General features: G+C 44.1%; 1 protein-coding gene across 2 annotated transcripts; it reads left to right on the forward strand.

The window, feature by feature from the left end:
• Positions 1 to 1,162: 1,162 nt before the first annotated feature.
• LOC135528420 (junctophilin-2-like) lies at positions 1,163 to 22,488 on the forward strand. 2 transcript variants are annotated; one of them, XM_064957491.1, is made up of 6 exons: positions 1,163 to 2,048; positions 5,502 to 6,336; positions 15,576 to 15,694; positions 18,078 to 18,979; positions 19,901 to 19,997; positions 20,295 to 22,488. In XM_064957491.1, the coding sequence occupies exons 1-5, from the start codon at positions 1,670 to 1,672 to the stop codon at positions 19,979 to 19,981; spliced, it is 2,316 nt and encodes a 771-aa protein (XP_064813563.1). In that variant the 5' UTR covers positions 1,163 to 1,669; the 3' UTR covers positions 19,982 to 19,997; positions 20,295 to 22,488. The 2 variants fall into 2 exon arrangements, with proteins under 2 accessions (XP_064813563.1, XP_064813564.1); XM_064957492.1 differs by lacking the exons at positions 15,576 to 15,694; positions 18,078 to 18,979; positions 19,901 to 19,997; positions 20,295 to 22,488 and adding an exon at positions 10,069 to 10,167.
• The last annotated feature ends 951 nt before the right edge of the window (positions 22,489 to 23,439 follow it).

Genomic DNA, 23,439 nt, shown 5'->3' on the forward strand with positions numbered 1-23,439 from the left:
ATTCGACGCGACGCGGCAGCATCAATTTTGGACAGCGCCCAGTACTGAATTCTAGATATCTTTCTATAACGCTTGCGTTGGCAGAAAATTGTATAGCGTAATCCACACAACGTTAACCATTTACTCGAGCATGGGAATAGGTTTACAATTATATTATTGTGTAAACTATTACATCACACGCGCACAAACATGCGCCAGTGACGAGAGGGTGCATTTTACGAGAAGGTCAAAGTGCTCTCTATGAGGAAGGAGTGTAGGAGAGCTGTTATTGATATGTCTTTGTTTTAAAAAGGACTTTGGCCAATATTGGTAGTTGGATTAAAAAGCATTAAAAGCATTTTATTGTATTTTTAGGTCTTAACAGGTTACAGTATAGGGTCCCCAGTCCTACTAATGATTGTGCAATTTAGCTGCATTAAATGAATTGCATTAACCCTTCTCATTTTACTCATAAAAAACTCAATTACTCCACGTTCATAGAGCAATTTAGGTGTTTTGTTGTGGGTTTTTTATCCACAAATATTGCAATGATTCATCTGTGCCAGTAGATGGTGCGAATTTTATATGCTAGGGCTGAGCAATCAGGAATCTAGGCATCCCAAGCAAGCCTCAAGGTGGCGTTCAGCTAAGTGCACAAATAAAGATAAGGGGTCGTGCTGAATATGAAATGTTCTAAGATAAATTCGGCGGCTGTAAATGGCAGCAGTTCAAGTTTTGAGTTGCATCATATGAATTGAAGCAATACAAGTTTAGAGTTAATTTAGTGTATTAAGACTATATAGGCATATATGATAGTTTAGTTTCGCATCCATAGCCTATTGGATCCCATGAAGGAAATACTGACAGTATTCAAGCAGTGGTACTATTTTTCCATAACTAAGATTTCAAGCCGTCCTTCTATTTGGCTTTGAAATGTTTGTTTTAACCACATGTTGTTGATGGTGCATCGCTACCTTATTAAAACAGACAAGGTCTGTTTAAACGCTCTGTCTTCAGTGTGTGACTGTGGATATACCCTACGCATGCCCAACTCTGAAGTGGCGAGTGATCTGGGATGACTCCTTGCAGCAGGGTAAGGATTGGGTTGTATTTTTGGAACAGTGTGTGTGGATCTGGTCGCCTTGTTAGGTCTGCTTAAACATTTTACAACCGCACCAAGTGTTTTGAGATAGCAGCGGCAGAGTGAGGGGAAGCAGGGATAGGGGAAAGGGGCTTTTCTATGGCCACCTTGGAAAGCCATGCAAGATCCCTGGCTCAACCAGCAAAATAATACATCAAAAGACAGTTCAACTAAATAAGGGCATATAAGTTTTATCTCTCAGGGGGAAACAACCGTAACAAATCTTACTCAGTCAGCACAGAGGCTGCATTAAGTTCATGACTCTAAAATCGACCGGGGATCAACAGAAGTCATCCATGAGGGAATAAGAAAATGCGCGCCTAAATCAAATTTGCAGGGTCTAGTGCGAAGGCTACGTGAAAAATACCGAAAAGTACAAATAAATTCTAAGCACAGTACCAAGGATATCCTAAATTGTTTTTAATGACAGGAGAAGGTGGATGCAGTCTGAAGGAAGAGATTTTTATCTTGACCAAGATTTATTTGTTGTCATTGATTTGACTTTACCTTTGAATCACATTTTTGAATAGGAGTCACAGAAGGGAAGGTATGAGTGGAGGTCGTTTTGAATTTGATGATGGTGGAGCTTATTGTGGTGGTTGGGAAGGTGGCAAAGCCCATGGGCATGGGATCTGCACCGGACCTAAAGGACAGGGCGAGTTCTCCGGATCCTGGAATTACGGGTTTGAAGTAGTTGGAGTGTACACCTGGCCAAGCGGAAATACCTATGAAGGCTTCTGGTCGCAAGGGAAGCGCCACGGTCTAGGAGTTGAGACTAAAGGACAGTGGGTTTACAAGGGAGAATGGACTCATGGCTTCAAGGGGAGATATGGCTTGCGTCTGAGTGTGGGTAGTGGAGCAAAATATGAAGGAACATGGAATAACGGATTACAAGATGGATATGGCACAGAGACATATGCTGATGGAGGTATGTGATTGTTTTTGTTGTTGTGTTATCTTGTCCAGTGCCTGGAGGTGGGCTTGACACTTAATCATGTACCAGCCATATCATGGCATTTAATTCAATCAAGTATACACTACAGGTCAAACGTTTTAGAACACCTACTCATTCCAGGGTTTTTCTTTATTTTTACTATTTTCTACATTGTAGAATAATAGTGAAGACATCAAAAAACTATGAAATAACACATGGAATCATGTAGTAACAAAAAAAGTGTTAAACAAATCAAAATATATTTGATATTTCAGATTCTTAGCCACCCTTTGCCTTGATGGCCGCTTTGCACACTCTTGGTATTCTCTCAACCAGCTTCATGAGGTAGTCACCTGGAATGCATTTCAATTAACAGGTGTGCCTTCTTAAAAGTTAATTTGTGGAATTTCTTTCCTTCTTAATGCGTTTGAGCCAATCAGTTATGTCGTGACAAGGTAGGGGGAGTATACAGAAGATATCCCTATTTGGTAAAAGAGCAAAAGTCCATATTATGGCAAGAACAGCACAAATAAACAAGGAGAATGGACAGTCCATTGAAACTTTAAGACATGAAGGTCAGTCAATACGGAACATTTCAAGAACTGTGCAGTCGCAAAAACCATCAAGAGCTATGATGAAACTGGCTCTCATGAGGACCGCCATAGGAATGGAAGACCCAGAGTCACCTCTGCTGCAGAGGATAAGTTCATTATAGTTACCAGCCTTAGAAATTGCAGCAAAAATAAATTCTTCAAAGAGTTCAAGTAACAGACACATCGCAATATCAACTGTTCCGAGGAGACTGTGTGAATCAGGCCTTCATGGTCAAATTGTTGCAAAGAAACCACTACTAAAGGACACCAATAAGAAGAAGAGACTTGCTTGGGACATTAGACTGGTGGAAATGTGTCCTTTGTTCTGGAGTCCAAATTTGAGCTGTTTAGTTCCAACCGTTGTGTCTTTGTGAGACACGGTGTGGGTGAACAGATGATCTCCACATGTGTATTTCCCATCGTGAAGCATGGAGGATGAGGTGTTATGGTGTGGGAGTGTTTTGCTGGTGACACTGTCTATGATTTGTTTAGAATTCCAGGCACACTTAACCAGCATGGCTGCCACAGCATTCTGCAGCGATACGCCATCCCATCTGGTTTGGGCTTAGTGGGACTATCATTTGTTTTTCAACAGGACAAAGACCCAACACGCCTCCAGGCAGTGTAAGGGCTATTTTACCAATAATTAGAGTGATGGAGTATTGCATCAGATGTCTTGGCCTCTACAATCCACTGACCTCAACCAAATTGAGATGGTTTGGGATGAGTCGGACGGCAGAGTGAAGGAAATGCAGCCAACAAGTGTTCAGCATATGTGGGAATTCCTTCTAGACTGTTGGAAAAGCATTCCAGGTGAAGCTGGTTGAGAGAATGCCAAGGCTGTTATCAAGGCAAAGGGTGGCTATTTGAGGAACATTTAGTTTTATTTTTTAAATAGCTTACTATGTGATTCCATATGTGTTATTTCAAAGTGTTGATGTCTTCACTCTCATTCTACAATGTAGAAAACAGTCAAAATTAAGAAAGACCCTTGAATGAGTAGGTGTTCTAAAACTTTTGACCGGTAGTGTATGTAAGGAAGTCTGGAATTGATCATATGTAATAGCAATACAGTAATGTGTAATAATATTGAATAGAACAAGAAGGCCCGCACACTGTTAAAGCTCCTAATTCACCGCTTCATTGACAACGTTTCCATCCAAAACGGATCTTCGTCAGGTCAAACACACTGAGTGTTCACATCCCCAAAATATACACATTTCACCTCACATGACCATTGCAGACATGACGCATGGTGGGTGCAAAACACATTTGTATATCTCTAATAATGAAATAACAATGAGATGGGTGCATGTCATGGTTCCAGAACATAATATATGTTTACAAAATGACCTAGTGGGTAACCTGGAAGGCAAGACCAATCAAAGTAAAGTACCATATTCAGGTAAGAAATGGTCTGATATCAAACCTTTGATTCAGACCTCTAGGAGACACGGTACGCAATCAGTGAATCCAATACAATTATCTTCTCAATAATAGATTGCCAGTATCTCCTCCCCTAATAATATTGTACCATTGCTGCACATCCATTTGCCTCACTTGACATTTATCTTACTTGACATTTAACATGTGAAGACGGGTAGAGGCAGTTGCACAGGATTGGTATTTATTCTCTGTGGTGCCGATATATTCAAGTGCAGTTGAAGATGTAGCATCAGGGATATGAGTGATTATCTACAGTACAGTAGGCTTTCCAGCACAATGCTAATGTCCCGTTTCAGTGTTTTATGAGAGAATGAGCGACTAAAGCTTCCGCCAGTGGACCAAGGAGAGGAACCCAAGTGTTGCTGCAGATGGTCCATTGGGATCTTGCCCATTGCTAAGGACCTCTTGCCAAAGTATAGTGGCAGTGGAAGGCACATTAGTGGTGTGTCAATACAAAGTGTGTCCTGTGATGTGGCATGCTAAACTAAGCTATCTTAGCTGTTTTAGTTTCATTGTTGTCACACACACAAGAAGTCATGGGCCCGGTGCTGATCGGTCGCCCCTGTCTATATAATCTTGATAAATCGGATCCTAGATCAGCACTCCTACTCTGAGATGCCCTAAAGAACTGGTGAGAGAGTGGAGGAACATTAACAGGAGAAACAACACTGATTCCTCTACAATGTTGACTGAATGAACCGTAGCTTAGGCAGAGGAGTTGGCAAAAGCACATTCAGTAGAGATCTAGGACTGTGCTATGTCTTCTCATACTGTAACTGTACACTTGAACCTGCTGAGAGAGCACACCAATAATATTGGTGGCGGTGCTGTCTGTTTAAAGCCCCTGGTCCCTTCAGTAGCTGACTCATCAGACTTGGGCCCATTTGATTGGTTGATTGAGAGATTCTGACACCATGTGTCAGGAAGTAATAATAGTCCAGCAGGCTGCTGTGTCCTCTTGGCCTCACGGTCCAACTATAGCTACAGCCAATGGCATCCAGACACAGATTTTGCATGACAGACTACACCCATGATTAGTTTGGGTAACATAGATAACTTGCACTGTAGTCTTTCACGCAAACTATATGCCCAAAGGACAAAGTAGGAAAAAATGTGTCAGGGTTCTCTATCATGTTATGGTTCCTGACCTGCATTGATTCCACTTAATATCAGTTACCTCAACATTGCAATAATGCAATTTATTCTACTTTCCAAACAAAACTATTAATCTCACACTGTTGATTTACCTTGCAGTGGCATAAGGGTGATGATAATGATAAATAGCCAACCCACATATCTTCAATGAAATTGTGTGTGACGTGTGAGGCTAGTGAAGACGGTTTAGTCTATATCTTGTCTATTTCTGTAGATGTTAACATATCTATTAATGCCCTCTGTGTCTTTTCAGGCACATTTCAGGGCCAGTTTACTGGCGGTATGCGACACGGGTACGGAGTCCGTCAGAGCGTGCCCTACGGCATGGCAGCGGTGGTCCGCTCCCCTCTCCGCACCTCCCTCACCTCCCTCCGCAGCGAGCACAGCAACGGAACCTTGCTCCAGCAGGATGTCCCCGCCATCACCACCACCAACGTCGCCGGCCAGGAGTCCCGGGTCACCACGCCCACCAAGCTGGGGCCCTCCCGGGGCGGCTTCGCCCTGACCCTCCAGGTGGACCCGGATGCCGTTAAACCCAAGAAGAAGGGCCTGTTCCGAAGGGGGTCTCTCCTGGGGAAACTGAAGAAGTCAGACTCCCGTACGTCCTTATCCAGCGTGAGGAGCAAGTTAAGCTTCCTGGGATCGAGGAGCGAATCTGCGTTAAGTTCTGCTGCCAGCGATGTGGCCAGCGATGCCAACTCCACCATCAGTCTGGGAGACGAGAGCCTGGCCGGGCCGGATGATTTCCCCCCCGTGGAGGCCGACATCGATGCCACCACCACAGAGGTCTACATGGGGGAGTGGAAGAACGACAAGCGCTCGGGCTATGGAATAAGCGAACGGTCCAGTGGTCTGAAGTATGAGGGAGAGTGGTTGGACAACCAGCGACACGGCTATGGATGCACTACCTTTGCGGAAGGGGGCAAGGAGGAGGGAAAGTATATGAACAATATGCTGGTGAAGGCCATGAAGAAGAGGGTGATCCAACTGAAGGGCACCAAGATCAGGCAGAAGGTGGAGCGCGGTGTGGAGGGAGCTCAGCGTGCCTCTGCCATCGCCAAACAGAAAGCAGAGATTGCTGCTTCCAGGTATAGACAATAAACATACTCTGAGTGTACTAAACATTAGGAAGACCTTCCTAAAATTGAGTTGCACCCCCTTAGGCCCTCAGAACAGCCTCAGTTCATTGGGGAATCTTATCCAGAGCAAGTTACAGTAGTGATTGCATACATTTTCATACTTTTTCACATTTGTCCCCTGTGGGAATCAAACCCACAACCCTGTGTTGCAAGCGCCATGCTCTACCAACTGAGCTACATGGGATACACGTGTGAAAAACCCAGCAGCGTTGCAGTTCTTTGACACAAACCGGTGAACCTGTACTCCGTTCAAAGGCATTTTAATATTTTGTCCTGCCCGTCCACCCTCTGAATGGCACACACACACAATCCATGTCTCAATTGTCTCAAGGCTTACATATTCTTCTTTAACCTGTCTCCTCCCCTTCATTTGCACTGATTGAAGTGGATTTAATAAGTGACATCAATAAGGGATCATAGCTTTCACCTGGATTCACCTGGTCTGTCTATGTCATGGAAAGAGTTGTTAGTGTTTTACAAACTCAGTGTATATTACGCATTTTGAATATAGAGACATCATTATTTTGATTTTCCCAAATGCACATATAGTGAACGCAGGATCGACATTTATTATCAATATGACATATAGAAACATCATTCTATGTTAGGATACCCTGATTCCCTGGTTCTATGTTAGGGTAGCCTGGTTCCTCTGTCCTCTCAGCACCAATATACAGTATGTGGCCAACAAACAGGCAAATGTGTTTTATATTTGAGTATACCATAAAAAGTACATCAATTTATGTCCTTGCATAATTCACATGATCCATATAGGGATTTTGGTCAAACTAAGGAGGACTAAGACAGATGTCCAAGACACTGTAAATATGGCTGAGACAGACAGCTCTATATATATATGTATATATATATATATATATATATATATATATATATATATATATATAGATGTGTGTGTGTGCGTGTGTGTGAAGCATATTTAGATTTGTTTAACACGTTTTTGGTTACTGATGATTCCATATGTGTTATTTCATATATATATATATATATATATATATATATATATATATATACATATACATGACTGGGATAGACTAGGTTGTGGTATAACTGTTTATTACCTATGTCCTATGAATAAACTATTACTTACCTTCTTTAAAACGAACGTTACAAATCCTTCAAGTCCGCCACATTTCTCTCTAAAACAACTCCCACTAGGCCTCACCTCCCCTCCCCCCATATGCCCTTCACTAATTTGCCAAGAAGAGCAAGGTCAAGGTCAATGTTAAATGTTCTTGTCACCAATGATTACTTCTGCGTAGCAGTGCATGGACAAGAGAGCTACTGTTTGGCACTGAAGGATCAGAAGAGGGGGATCTTGACAAATAACGAAACCCTGGAGCCAGATCAGAGTCAGCAGTTACAGGTATTGCCCTCATGCCTTATCTGGCTGTGGTCACAATAGGAACCATAGAGGACACAGGGGAAAACAATACTTCTCTGTGTGGAGTTACCAGGCTTCATAGACAGTTGATAGCTGAACATGCAGTGTCGTTCTGCCTCTGCCATGTTTTAATTAGCATTAGATCGGAGATCATGCTTTAATTCTTGCATCCATTTTTTCTGTGCTTCGAGGACAACCCTGGTACAGTAGAAGAAGGCTGTTTATTGACGCCACTGTTCGTTGGCAGCATGGTGCCTCAAACAATGAAAATGAAAGCCATTCTCCTCCTCCAGTGTATGGGGATCCAGGTGAAGAGCAAAGTCAGCTATGTCAATCAGAAATTAAGTTCAAAAGGGGAAGAGGCAATGCCATGGTTTCAGTTTACTGTGCAGCCCCTTGGTGTAATGGTGACATGGGCCTTTCTCTAAATGGTTGTCTGTTGGATTCCCTGACAACCCTCTTACCTTTGCTGTTTGTGTCATGTGTGTGACTGGGTATTGTGTCAGCAAATTATTCAATTCCAGTTGTAAAATGGACAGTAAAAGTAGGGAGGAGAGGGGAGGAGGAGAGGAGGAGAGAGGGTGGTGTTAATGAGGGGAAGGAGAGAGGAGGGTGTTAATGAGGGGGAGGAGGAGAGGAGGGTGTTAATGAGGGGGTAAGAGGAGGAGAGAAGAGGGTGTTAATGAGGGGAAGGAGAGAGGAGGGTGTGAATGAGGGGGGTAAGAGGAGGAGAGAGGGTGGTGTTAATGAGGGGAAGGAGAGAGGAGGGTGTTAATGAGGGGGTGTTAATGAGGGGAAGGAGAGGAGGGTGTTTATGAGGGGGGTGTTAATGAGGGGAAGGAGAGAGGAGGGTGTTAATGAGGGGAAGGAGAGAAGAGGGTGTTAATGAGGGGGGTAAGAGGAGGAGAGAAGAGGGTGTTAATGAGGGGAAGGAGAGAAGAGGGTGTTAATGAGGGGAAGGAGAGAGGAGGGTGTTAATGAGGGGGGTAAGAGGAGGAGAGAAGAGGGTGTTAATGAGGGGAAGGAGAGAAGAGGGTGTTAATGAGGGGGGTAAGAGGAGGAGAGAGGGTGGTGTTAATGAGGGGAAGGAGAGAGGAGGGTGTTAATGAGGGGGTGTTAATGAGGGGAAGGAGAGAGGAGGGTGTTTATGAGGGGGGTGTTAATGAGGGGAAGGAGAGAGGAGGGTGTTAATGAGGGGAAGGAGAGAGGAAGGTGTTAATGAGGGGGTAAGAGGAGGAGAGAGGAGGGTGTTATGAGGGGAAGGCGAGAGGGGGTGTTTATTGAGGGGGTGAGAGAAGGAGAGAGGAGGGTGTTATGTTGGGAAGGCAAGAGGGGGGTGTTATTGAGGGGGGTGAGAGGAGGTGAGAGGAGGGTGTTATGTTGGGAAGGTGAGAGGCGGGTGTTAATGAGGGGGGTGAGAGAGGAGTGTGTTATGAGGGGAAGGCGAGAGGGGGGTGAGAGAAGGAGAGAGGAGGGTGTTACTCTTTTAATTACGTTGGTTAACAATTTATAATACCAATAAGGCACCTCGGGGGGGGGGGTTGTGTCATATGGCCAATATACCAGGGCTAATGGTTGTGCATAAGAGCAGTGCTGAAACGTGGTATATTGGCCATACCCCCTCGTACCACACCCCCTCGTGCCTTAATTGCTGAATTCTATCGCCTTCCACTATGAGCCACCACTAATACATCTGAGAGGAGCTAGCATACTTGACCGTAAGGGAACCTAGCTGCAGGGCACTTCAGTTTAGATTGATACACTTTTGAGATAGGGTGTTGGTTGAGACTCTGCTGATAGCGAGGGAAATCCCTGAGGCATCAGCTTTGATATCTAACCGAGCATATCAGAATTAGATTTAGTTCTTTGTGTACTGTAGGCCTAGACCTTATTTGCACTCTTTCTCACAAGCTCAGGCTACCGACACAGAGAAACAGTCACTGACGGTCATGATGACACAGGTTTCCTCCGTGCCTCACCATAGAAGGCAGCAGTGTTTATGTCTACTGGAAGCCACAACAGCACCTGAAATAAGCCTTGTGTTTACAACAGTAAGCCTGCGCCCCAAATGGCACACTATAGCCTTTATAGTGCAGGGCCCATTGGGTAGTGCACTATATAGGGAATAGGGTGCCATTTGGGACGCATCCCGAGGCTCTGGCTGATGAATTACAGATCTTGTCCTGGCTCCTAGGCAGATGGAAATCTAAATATTTCACCACTGATACCAGCGGCATTGCGAGAGTTATGGGCCAAACATTTGTTGTATTGTTTTACAGTTTTGCTGGATCCTCTTCTTCAGACAGGCCGAGCCATGAAGACTCCATACATAGACATGTGAATCAGCCGGCAGCCTTTTGAGGGCTCACTGTGGAAACAGACGGTTAGTGGATGAAGGACACCACGGTGGTCTTAACCTGCCTGGTCCCTGGGGGTTTTCATCAATGAAAGAGGCCAAACCTGATTTGCCTCATACATTCCACACATTTACATTTACATTTAAGTCATTTAGCAGACGCTCTTATCCAGAGCGACTTACAAATTGGTGAATTCACCTTCTGACATCCACACATTGTCCCATACCACGGTACCCCTAACCGGTGACCTCCAGTGAAGCAAAACTGATACAAAATCATTGTTCTAGTTCCTACTATTTCACTATTATTCATACATCGAAAATAGTGAAGTGGGTCTCCTGGGTGGTGCGGTGATCTAGGGCACTGAATCGCTGTGCCACTAGAGACTCTGGGTTCGAGCCCAGGCTTTGTCGCAGCCGGCCGCGACCGGGAGGTCCATGGGGCGACGCACAATTGGCCTAGTGTCGTCCGGGTTAGGGAGGGTTTAGCCGGTAGGGATATCCTTGTCTCATCGCGCACTAGCGACTCCTGTGGCGATGCTCCTGTGCACGCTAACCAGGTCGCCAGGTGCACGGTGTTTCCTCCGACACATTAGTGGCTTCGGGGTTGGAAGCGCGCTGTGTTAAGAAGCAGTGCAGCTTGGTTGGGTTGTGTTAAAATATATAATATATATCCCATTTAGCAGACGCTTTTGTCCAAAGCGACTTACAAGTCGGCTGGGGCCACTACTTTTACATATGGGTGGCCCCAGCGGGAATCGAACCCACGACGCTTGGCGTTGCAAGCGCCATGCTCTACCGACTGAGCCACACAGGACCCGGAGTATGCGTGGCTTTCGACCTTCTTCTCTCCCGAGCCCGTACGGAAGTTGTAGCGACGAGACAAGATAGTAATTACTAACCAATTGGATACCATGAAATTGGGGAGAAAAGGGGGTAAAATTTAAAAAAATACAAGTGTCTGAGCTTGTCACTTGGACTCAAGAAATGGAGACGAACGGGAACTAACTAATCATTCATACATACTACACAGAGGAGTACACATTGAAGCCCTCTGTTCTGTTGTTGTGGAGGGGTGAAGGACAGGGCAGGGGATCTAGCCAGGATGGTATCCCTTAGCCAGACGTGGACCATGTCCCTGGCAGCAGTGACTCTCTGCGCGCTGCCCAGCCATCAGCCATGGTGCCAGGGCCAACAAGCAGCCATTGTGATTAAGTCAGTGGTTTATAAATACAACCTGTCCATTGAGACACCCAGCCGCCCTAAGGTTAGGTTAGCTAATGCTCCCTCTCCCTCCCTGCCCTGACATTCAGTCAGTATTTTGAGGTGGGTGCGTTTTTGGTCTGGTGTGAGGCTGAGTCTCTTCAGAGTACATGAAGGCAGCAGAGGCCACGGCGGTCTGGGACTGTCTGGGTGTAAATGGTGCACAGAGAGAGAGCGAGAGAGAGCGAGAGAGAGAGAGAGAGAGAGCGAGAGAGCGAGAGAGAGAGAGAGAGAGAGAGAGAGAGAGAGAGAGAGAGAGAGGCCTAGTATCAGTAGTCAGTAAGAAATGGAGGCCTAGACTGACTGGGTGACTAAATAAGGGCAGGCGCACACTGTTGCTGAATCACAATCACAGGGGAATGCAGGCAACAGTTGATTGCTGTTGCTATACCGTCTTCCAGCAACTTTCCTGCCCAGTCTAAATAGTCTACACTCTGCCTGATAAGGCAGACCAGTAACATCACATCACAGTATACACTGGAAGTAGCACTGCTGTAAAACAACTCATCAATGAAGCGTGATGGAAGTAAAACAACCAAGTCTTGCTTACTTGAATGATTGCAGGCTTGTTTTCTAAGATCCAAAAATGGAATATGTTTCTGGTGTTAGTGTCCTCAACTATGCCTGAAGATAACTTTGTGTGTCTGTTGGAACCGTTTGTTAGCTAATCCCCATGCAGTGACAAAGCTCTGAAACAGGTTTTAGCACTTTCTCGCTGGTAGCTAGCGGACAAGGAACCAGACCTGGGTTCAAATAGTATTTGAAATAATTGCAAATACTGTAGCTGGACTTGATTGATCTTGCCTGGCGCAACGAAAACAATAGAATAGTCACAAAACTACAAAAAACCTCGCCTATCTTGCATTCCAGGAAGGCTAAAGCAAACAGTTAATGTAAAACGACTTCAAATAGTGTTTAAACCTAGGTCTGCAAGCAACACATAATTGACACCACAGCAGTCAGTCAGCCTTCCTTGCGTCAGCAGGGGTGTCAAATGGTTTCATGGATATAAATATGACCGAGCTCATAACTAAGTGGGGATAAGAGGTTGGAGTATACATGTACTGCACCTTGCATTAGCCGGGTGTCTAGACTTACATACAGTAGTGCTGATATGTACATTTTGTTTCAATGCAGCCAATCATATGATTTGTAAATATGAGTGTTGCGGATAACACCGTCTATTCTTAGCTTTGTACTGTATGTACTCTTGCAAGACCTATTTATTGCCCGTGTGTAGTTAGAAAGGATGACAATATGATGAAGATAACTGTGGTGAGACACACTTGTACCTGACTACGCGCGTACAGATTTTGTCAATCTTCCCATTCACATTGTTTCAAATCAGAAGAGGTAATGGAAGTTTAATGTCTGTGTCAGTGTCCTATCACCCAGAAGAACAAGCAAATAATGTATGTCCTGACTGCTCTGTCAAGTAGCACATTTATACTGCTGGTACTATGAAACCCTCCCCCTGCTATAAGTTCAGGACCCCACTCATCTGCAGAGCACCAGTGACAGGCCACGATGACACAGGGTCTCCTGTGACTGTCGTGTGAAGCATGAAGAAAAGTAGACTGACCTCAATATCATTTCCAGCAACAGTGAAGGCTAATGAAGTGGGGTTTTTTAAAGCAGAAAATGACGTTAGCCATTCTTTTTCAAGTGAGTGTCAAGCGGGCTTTATGTTCACGTTTCAATGTCGGTTGGGGTCGAAGGCAAGTTTGTGACGACTGACTGAGTGTCTTGCATTCGCTGGCTTCTTGCCCTTAGAATATGGGGGTGTCTATTGGGGGAGTCTAAACGCACATATGGTATTTAGGCCGCAGCTTCATATCAGACTTTGTTGAACAAGTCTGTTTGAAGTGATTGCTATTGATTACTGCGTCGCATTGCAAGAAAGGCATTTCACTGTACATGTGCATGTGACATTAAAGCTTGAAACTTGAAACCTATCAGTAGAAGGCCACCAACTAAATTGTAGTAAAACTGCCTTGGTTCTGGAGTACTGAGCATTGATATTAGCCTGGCCATAGATCTCTTTGTGCTGGTCTCAGATCTGTTTGTGCCATATTACCTGATGGTAAAACTGATTGTTGCCTGGATCCTAGATCTGTTTGTGTTGTATAGCCAACTCCTATGGCACAATATTGACCACAGGAGTTGGCATAGGAGTTGGCAATACAGCACAAACAGATCTAGGACCAGGCAACAATCAGTTTCACCATCTGGTAATACAGCACAAACAGATCTGAGACCAGTCTACACTAATGGTTTACTTACCGAGCCATCTGAGAGGACTCTGAGGAATGTGAGGAGTTCTGCAGGTAGTCAGAAAGCACCATCTGTTGTGACACTCCTCCCACGGAATGGCACTTCCTGGCAACCCAACAGAACGGCACTACCATTTTAGGAACCTCTGAACACTACACACAAGATCATGTTGTTATGTGTTACAAGTAGCCTGTCATATCTGTGAAATGTTAACATTTTAGGATGTATGTTTGTCTCACTACTTACTTGCACAATGTGAAATTGATGTTTCTAGTCAGTCTAGACCAAACCTTGAGCCTCAGCCTAGACCACATTTTCATCAGAATGTCTCGTAGTATATTGTGCAGTTTTGAAAGTACGTTTTATACAACTTCTTACCCAAGTTAGAAGTTCATAGGCTTGTAAATGGCAGATGGGCTTGTCAGCTGTTCAATAGCACAGACTCTACAGCCCTCAATAGCACAGACTCTCCAGCCCTCCATAGCACAGACTCTCCAGCCCTCCATAGCACAGACTCTCTAGCCCTCCATAGCACAGACTCTCTAGCCCTCCATAGCACAGACTCTACAGCCCTCAATAGCACAGACTCTCCAACCCTCAATAGCACAGACTCTCTAGCCCTCCATAGCACAGACTCTCCAGCCCTCAATAGCACAGACTCTCTAGCCCTCCATAGCACAGACTCTCCAGCCCTATGTCTGCCCTTTTATCAAGATAACAACCTGTCTGAGATTGGGCTGAGACTACTGTATAAGAACATTGTTGACTTAAGAGCAGACCGGTGTTGATATACTATATCAAGACAGGGGGTCCCAGCCACCTCAGCCTTAATTGTTCCATTGGGGAAGTGCTGCCTACCCCTCAAAGTCCTTAAGTGGATGATCTATTTTGAGCCCAGCAGTGTAACATTACAGTATGTCAAGTATTTACATAGTAATGACAATCAGTCAGTCTCAGCCCCAGCCTGAGCTTGAGCCTGGGGTTGATATCAGCAGTAAATAGGTCAATTTTTTATATATATATTTTTAATCAAAGGTAACTGTATACTAAATCTGCATGTATTACATTTGCCTTTTCTACAGTATGTATAAATACACAGACTCGTCCTGAATAAATCTGTGAATGTAACATACACAGTACAGGGGAACACCCTGCAAACACCCTGGCACTAACTCATTGTCCGGGTCGAGGTGTTAAAAGAGTCATTTATTTCTGTTCCAGCCCAACGAGAGAGTAGGACACCCTATCCAGCTAATAATAATAGTGAACCACATGACCAACTGAACTCCACACATCAGCCCTATATAATATTGTAAACAAGTTGCATTTTGTAGTATTTCTGTCCATTTCAGTCTGGTTTTGGATTAGTGTAGTAGCGTTGGTTTTTACAGCACAACCCCTTAGTTAGTTTGTGCTTTTGGTTCGTACCAGTATTCATCTCTTGGACTATAGGGCTAACTGGGTATATGGCGTGATATGGGAATCTTAAGTGTTGGGGATGTTCTCATTGCTTTTTATAGTCCAGACAGAGTGCCAAAGTATATTTCCAAAATAAAGAGGAAGGGAATGGATCGGGCTTGCAATGGCAACCGCAGTCCCCTAAAACCTAGCGAATGTACAGCAGGATTTCCCAATCATTTTCACAGGCAAATGTTGTCATGATCAAAGATCAGAATCGGATTAACGACGTTTCAACTCTTCGCCTTAGATCTGTACATTTGAATATTTGATCACGATGACATCATAAGTAGCTACAGATTTAGCATGCTTTTGTAAAGTTGAACAGTTGAGGCCCTTTGCTCCACTATGAACTAAAATAAGTCAATCCAGTAAGTAATTGTAAGGTTGGGTGAGTTGATGTTGAGTAAAGAAGCTTTGTTTGTTTCCCTGCAGGACGACCCATGCTAAGGCCAAGTCAGATGGTGCCGATCAGGCCTCTCAGGCTTCCAACCAAGAGTCCAGCCTCGCCAGGTTGGTGGCCAGGGAACTGTCCCCTTCCTTCTATCAGCCAGGTATGTGGACTGGACTTCTCAGCTGCGGGATTGATATTGACAAGAGAAAAACATATACAAGAACCTTGATTTCCAAGCTTTCTTACATTCGTTCCAAGTGCTGTATGAGACTTGGAAATATAGTAATAATTGACTTTCAAGAACAGTATTGAAAAGCAAGTGTTACAAAGTGAATTTAACGAAATGACAAGATTTTAATAGCTGTTCTGTTCAAAGCATCTAGCGTGTTGTTGTTTAAAATGATAGATAGATCTGTCTTGCTACTGTTGCAGCTAGTCTTTGCTTGGCTTGGGCAGGCACTCCACAAGGGTAGTCACCTTTGACTATCTAAAAAAAGGACCATCTTACTTGGGTAGAGCAATCATATCAGTTTCCTTACGGGTCTGTCAGGGCCCAAACAGTCAGGCCCCAAAGCCTTGTCGAGTGTGCATTTCTTTCCCCCTTTAGTCACCCACTACCCACCCAGGACCCGCTGAGTGCTTAGCAGATCCAAATAGATACTGATAGGACCTCCCGCAGCGGTGTAAGCGGTGTAAGGCACTGCATCACAGTGCTAGAGGCGTCACTACAGACCCAGGTTCGATCCGGTCGTGATCGGGAGTCCCATAGGGCGGCACCCAATTGGATCAGCGTCGTCCGGGTTAGGGGAGGCTTTACTTGGCTAGCGAATCCTGGTGGCGGGACGGGCTCCTGCAGGCTGACCTCGGTCATCAGTTGGACGGTGTTTCCTCCGACACATTGGTGCGGCTGGCTTCCGGGTTAAGCAGGTGGGTGTTAAGAAGCGCGGATAGGCGGGTCATGTTTCGGAGGACGCATAACTCAACCTTCGCCTCCCGAGCCCGTTGGGGAGTTGCAGCGATGAGACAAGATTGAAATTGGGGAGAACTTAAAATACCAAAAATAAATTCAGAAGAAATAGACACGGATAAAAAGTTGCCACTGACTGTCAAGTGCCTGCATGAAATATCTGTGTCTAATGGTACAAATGGAGCAAGGTCACAGTGTCACTCAACCACACTGAAGCTGACAGGGAGAAACAGTGCTATTGTGAAGACAGACGCTGGGAGACGGGAAGCAAGTACAGGGAGTGAACATTTAATGAATAACGGACATGAAACAAAACACAGACAGCATTTGGACAGTGGGCACAAAACGACCTTAATGCAGACACGGGGAAGAAAATGAGGAAGTGACAGATACAGGGGAGGCAATAAAGTAATATAGTCCAGGTCAGTCCCATGAAGCACTGATGCGCGTAACAATGGTGACAGGTGTGCATAATGATGTGCCAGAGAGGGGAAGTGGGAGCAGGCGTGACAGCTATAGGCTATAGTATTTCCCAAATTCTTCATTCAAGAATTTTCCTTGATCTTCTTGATTGAAAAATTGGGGCTAAAATTGAGGGCTAATGCTAAACACCAGTATGTGATTGATAGTAGATTGTCTCACTCCCTCTACTAGTCTTTTTTGTCTTTGTTTGTGCTTGCTTGTACTCTATGTCAGATAAGTAAGTGGTTGCGTCAGAGCCTGTTAATAGAAGGCTCTGAGTCAAGTCAGTGGTCATGTCCGAATAAACATACTACATACTTAAACCGCATACTCATTTCGAAGCTTAATCTAGTTGTAGAAGTCACTCTTTTTTCCGAAGTGTTTGACAACAGCTGATAATCAGATAAATTGACGCGCTGTACCAAAACGAACGAATGGCTGGAGTCAGCGCAATCACACATTAGATGAAGCGTTTGGAGTACTATTTTCACAATTACAAATACTCTAAAACTTTTTTGCATAGTATTTAGTACGCTAGTATGGGTATTCAGACATGGACAGTATTTCAAATTCTACCCTGCAAAATGATCTTATAGGTTGTACATCAAAAACCAGCTAGCAGTTCTTATTTCTTTAGGCCTATATTACAGACTCAACTTGTTTGGTTTGGAATATTGCAATTCAGCTATTAGTTTAAAGGCCCACTCTGAGATATTTACAGCCTAAAGTAGCATGTTTTTAGACCTATGACAAATCAACCCTATGTGATCTTATAAGGGAAACGCAGTTGCTGCGTTTTCTCAGGCCAACTGTAGTCACCCCATTGTGACTGTCACAGGACTGTGTTACAAGAAGACAGAGTGGCTCCACATACAAATCTAGACCTTGGTGATACTCCTCAAATCCATCCACGACTGTCTGCACTTCCTAGCTAATAACCTCCAAAATATCCTGCACTAACCATTTTTATATTAGCTACCATGTAAAACAACACATTTCACTGCACCTAACCGGTGTACGTGACTATAAAACATCAATAAATAAATGAGTCTGATCTTAATCTTGTTGTTATTGGAATCTCATCAAACATATATTTCTCCATGTTGTTCCACAGGCCCAGAGTACATGAAGAAGAGAGCGCTACAGGAGATCTCAGATGGCAATGAGAACACAGGCCCTATAATGCATGAACCACTGTTAGCGGGGCAGCCACCGACACCCGCTGAAAGCCCAATGCTGCACGACAGGCCTGACTCCACTCCAGCCCGCACGCCCTCCCCCAGCCCTGCTGTGACCCCTCCAGCGTCCAGGCACTCCAAGCAGGGCAACCTCAGCAAAGAGGACCCCCATCTCCTCGGCCCCGCTGGCTGGAACGGGGACAAAGGCAATGGAAGTCGGGGGAGCAGCCGTCCCAATAGCAGAACCAACAGCCGGCCCACCACTCCCGCCCCTGCCGCTGCTCCCCCTGAAGAGCGCCTCGCTACTGCCCCCATCCCTAGCAGCCGCGCCTCCAGCCGCTTGAGCAACAAGGTAGAGCAGGGCTCGGACCTGGAGATCAAACCCCTGGAGAAGACGGCATCTGAGACTAAAGTGTCCAAAGCTGCTCCCTCGATAAGTACCAGTGTCGCCTACTCAGAAGAAGAAAAAGAAGCCCCACCCCTTCCTCCCGCCTCCAAAGTGTCTTCCAAAGCTGCCGTCACCCCCGAGCCTAAATCGTTAGAGCCCAAACAAAGAACAGAGTCGGTCAATGAACGACCCGTGTCCATCATATCTGAGAGCGAACCAGAGTCCAGTGCCCAGTCTGTCAATAAAGTGTCACCCAAGCCTTCACCATCACTCAGGCAATTGACGAAACAGGAGGCCAGTCCAGCTTCAAAACCTGCCACACCTGCACCTACACCAGTGCCTAAAGCTGCCAAGCCAGCCCTGAAGGTTGAACCCAAAGCAGAGGCCAAGCTGATGAAGAACATGGTGAAGAGCCCAAGTGAAGTTACAGAAGTAGTAGAATTTGAGCAGGTAAGGCAATTCAAACACTCAATATCTCATGTATTGACACGTTTTGAGAACACATTCAGTCAAATGAAGACTGTCCTTACATGTTATGTAGTACACTCTCCCATGACCTGGGTTCGAAAAGCAGACTCAAGTGCAAATATGTAACCTGATGTTACTCTGGAGACTGTTATCTGCAGTTGATGCTGGTCCTTTAAACCACACTAATCAGACCCCATTTCTGATGAACCCTTTCCTCTGATGTAATAATAATTATCCCTCTAGTTATGTTTGTACCTATTCTCAACTACATTTAATTTCTGACAACCACAATCAAGGCAATTTTCCCATTTCTTGTTGGGAGCTTACCAACAGCTACCATCGATAGCTACACATGTCCAATTTTGTAATCCAGACGACCCATTCCTATCTATGAAAGTATGTAAATGAATGTTGCATTTCAGGTGTCTGTTACAGAAGTGTTTATCGAGGCAACAGTTGTTTGTTCCGAATGATTATGGAAACTGTAGATGGCGTGCAGACTAGTGGTTTGTCTGGGACGTGAGACCTCAGCACTCTGCCCTATATGGCATGTACTCTAGGGAGGTTTTTCCATGGCCCAGGCCCCCTGTGTTGAAAGGAGCATAAAGCATATGAGAACCTACCAGACCGCCTACCATGCAGCAGCAGCTTCTCTCCCAGTCACCATATTTCACAAGTGTTGTTACTAGAGTCATTACAGCATTGCGACACAGGAATGGGATGCAACTTAAATGTAAAAAGGATAATAGCGATTTCATTTTTCATTCATCCCATTTATATTGCTGTTGTTTCATAGACCTTAAACAGGTCTGTCTTGAGGAAGACATTTTTATCTCAATATGACAAACGTGTATAAAGGTTAAATAAAACATGAAATGGATCTACTGTACCTCTCTCTTCCAGAGTCCGAACATCATCATGATAACCATGGTGATTCTTCTCAACATTGGCCTGGCCATTCTCTTCGTACACATCTTGTCATGAAACACTGTTGACCCAGGTAACTAACACAGCTCTCTGACTGTCCTGCCAGTTACAGATATACACTGAAAGGTACCTGTTTCTTTTGTTTCAAGCAGTCAAAAAACAATGGCACTGAACTTCTGACCCTTGCAACCTGTAAGGAAATGTCTGTTTGATCTGGTCACGTGACTAAGTATTGCTTGATTACAACAACAATTACTGTTTGCATGTTTTGACTCGGAGGTACTTCCAGGTGGTGACGATTATGATGATGATGATGAGACATTAACTTGTCTTCATATTTGTTTTGTGTGCTTGACCTTTTTCCCCACAGGTCACCATCTTGCAGTGGTGTTGAGGTCATTTTTAAGCAAGGACCATACAGAACAAGTAAACTGCCAAGAAGCACAAGCCTTATATGAAGGAAGCATATGACAGCTCCTCCACACACAGCCTCTTGTTAATGTGACTGCGTTGAGGTTCTTTAAGGCTAATCTGCTTTCCAGAGGCTTGGAATCAGAGGAGGCTGGTGGGGGGGAGCTATAGGAGGATGGGCTCATTCATGTCTGTAATGGAGTTAATGGAAGGGTGTCAAACACATCAACCATATAGAAACCACATGTTTGATTCTGTTCCATTTATTCCATTCAAGCCATTACAATGAGCCTACCCTCCAATATCTCCCCCCGCCAGCCTCCTCTGCTTGGACTATCTGGAGCCAGATTAAAGAACACCATATGAATCCGGATTGAAGGACATCAATGCATATGAATCCATATGGCTCAGGATTGAAGGACATCAATGAATCAGGAAGAGGGTCTGAATGGACACTGTGTTTGTAAAGAAGAGTTGTTGAGTGAGTTTCGGTGAGTTTCGGTGTCTACCCTGGAGATGTTGATCAATGTTATTCACTGGTGAAGTCTTTGGTAAATGATATTTCACTGTATCTGAGTCAACTAAAGCACTGTGTGTTATGTTTTCACAAAGGGCTAAACCCTTCATATTGGCAAACACTGTCTCCTCAGATCACCGGCAGATTAGAGTGGCTGTGGTGTGGACAGGTAAGAGTGTCAGGAAAGGATTAGTTAGCTTTGTAATTAGGTATTTATTTAGCTGATATCTTGTCTAGGAATGTAATCTCTGGGAAAATCTCTAGTGAACTGAATATTCTCTAATTTCTGCCTATTTTTGCCAATTATAATTAGTGGTTTGGGGCTAATATCAGTGTTCCTATTTATTGACAGAAATCTATATTATGCTCCTATTAGTTTATCTGCCTTCTTCCTTTTTTGCCCTCTTCTCAACTTTCTTCAGTAGTCATCAATAAAGACATGTTACAGTCTCTTTGACGTCACAGGGCTCTAAGACATGAAATGCTGGTTCTTTATTCGGCAACGCCTGAGAATCTGTGATGTTCTTGTCTGCAATGGCAATGCAACCCACCACAGCAATGCAATGTAATGGACAGTTGTGTTTACACATAACATATTCTCTCTCCAAGGCAATTTTGAGTGAGTCACACTGGAATGGTACTTATAAAACAATATCTGTATTATTTAGTAAGAGGCTTTCAAATGACACAGAATCGAGGAGGAATTCTAGGTCTTTAACCAAGTGTATGTGGTATTGGATTTCTGGAGTAATGTATCTATGTTGTTTTATGGTTGTCTGATCAACAGAAATGTAAAGCAGCCTATTGAATGGTTTGATTTTATTAAAAACATGACGTAAAAATAATGATACATTTGGGTGGGCGGTGGGGGGGTCAAAAACCATTAGGGAACATTTAGTGTAGATTTCGAGAGGGTATTTATTTGAACAAATGGGCTTGCGTTGCTAGGACGTAATTGTGAGCAGTTGTTTGGGAATTCAGTTGGTCTGTCTGCTTCAGAATAGGTCACACCATTTAAGATGCATTGCACTCAGAACAAACAGTTTGCGCTTCGTAATCAATCAAGATGATTTTTCTCCCAACGTTTGTATGCACGTGGGCACTGTTTGGGTGTGTTTTTGTACCTTTTTGAAGTACACGTCTCCAATGTGGTGTATTTAAAAGAAACATTGCAGGTCTTACTTTACTGGAGAGCACTACAGTATGAGATTCTGCACTGTATAAATCCTTATTTATAACTTTATTTCCCCTATGTCCCCGAACAGTTGTCTTCCCCTCAAAGACTTTTGATAAGTAAGTGGGAAAAGATATTCAAGATAAGGTACTCTTGTACATTATGTAAAAGAGGCCTCAGATCTACTTCCTTGCTACTCCCTATGGACAATGCACTTGTATTGTTTCCCTCATGCTCATAGCGACATGAGACTCTTCAACAGTCTCCTTACTCTCGACATTGTTTCATAAAACATCGAAACTTTCCGTAACATACTTTCATTGCAATAGAACACTCACGAGACCCTCAATTAGAAGTGACTGGGCTAATCCAGGAGCTGATTATTTAAGACATAATCCTGGATGGATCCCATTGTATTCATAAATATTGCTGGTCCTCTTCTAAAATTGTGAAATTAAAATAAAAGATATCTTCCAATGTTGTGGTGTATGTCATTTTCTTCACGGGGAAGATACTTGCACAATAAACACATGCAAACCAGGCTGCAAGGAGTACAAAGGCCGTGTAAATGAGTAGACCAGGCTTCTTGGGCACATGTAAATACCTGACCCATGCACATTGACTCATAATAATCTATATACTGTTGTTTTTGCATTCGTTCTGATCTCATGGCATCATACCAACGTCAAACCCCTTGCTTGTATATCAATTTTCCATAGATACAGAACATGGTTGCTTATATTTTTGTCATACCATTGTAACCATGTATAATCCATACATTTAATGAGCTGGATAATTGTGAAGGAGCCTATATCATGTTTTGAGTCTAAACGCAGTGGGAACAAAGACAGTATTTTTAAACCCCAGCTGTCCTCTCTGCCAGCTTGACAGACCCCCCCTAACCTGACTGGGCAGGATATGAATTCCAGGACCTATTTTAGATCAGGGCTGTGAACTAGGACTGGGTTCTTCTTAGGCCTAGTTGACTTTCACATTTGTAAATTGGAGTACATTTCACTTTTCCAATTCACAATGAATGTGGTATTGTAGCATTTGTTTGCATTCTGAGGGTGAACAAATGAAGTGTATTTGGTCTAGCTCTACTCTGTATGCACTTATGGCTGTGATTTTTTTCAGATACATTTTTGAAGGGACTTTTCAAAGTGTGTTGATTTAATATTACCTTTGTGCTATGTTGTAGTGTTCAGTATTGAACTTGACCGGCCAACTACAGTAAGCGTTTATTGGTAGTTTCTGGCATGTTCATGTTCACGGCAGGACAAGGACAAGTATTTATTGCACAACACTGCCCTCTAGACAAGACATTTTCTAGTTATCCGAGCAGAGGTTCATCCTACTTACGGTCTTGAAAACAAACACACACGAGCACCATAGCTGCTCTTTCAAAGCAAA

The sequence above is a fragment of the Oncorhynchus masou genome, chromosome 33, assembly GCF_036934945.1.
Source record: "Oncorhynchus masou masou isolate Uvic2021 chromosome 33, UVic_Omas_1.1, whole genome shotgun sequence".
NCBI lineage: Eukaryota > Metazoa > Chordata > Actinopteri > Salmoniformes > Salmonidae > Oncorhynchus > Oncorhynchus masou.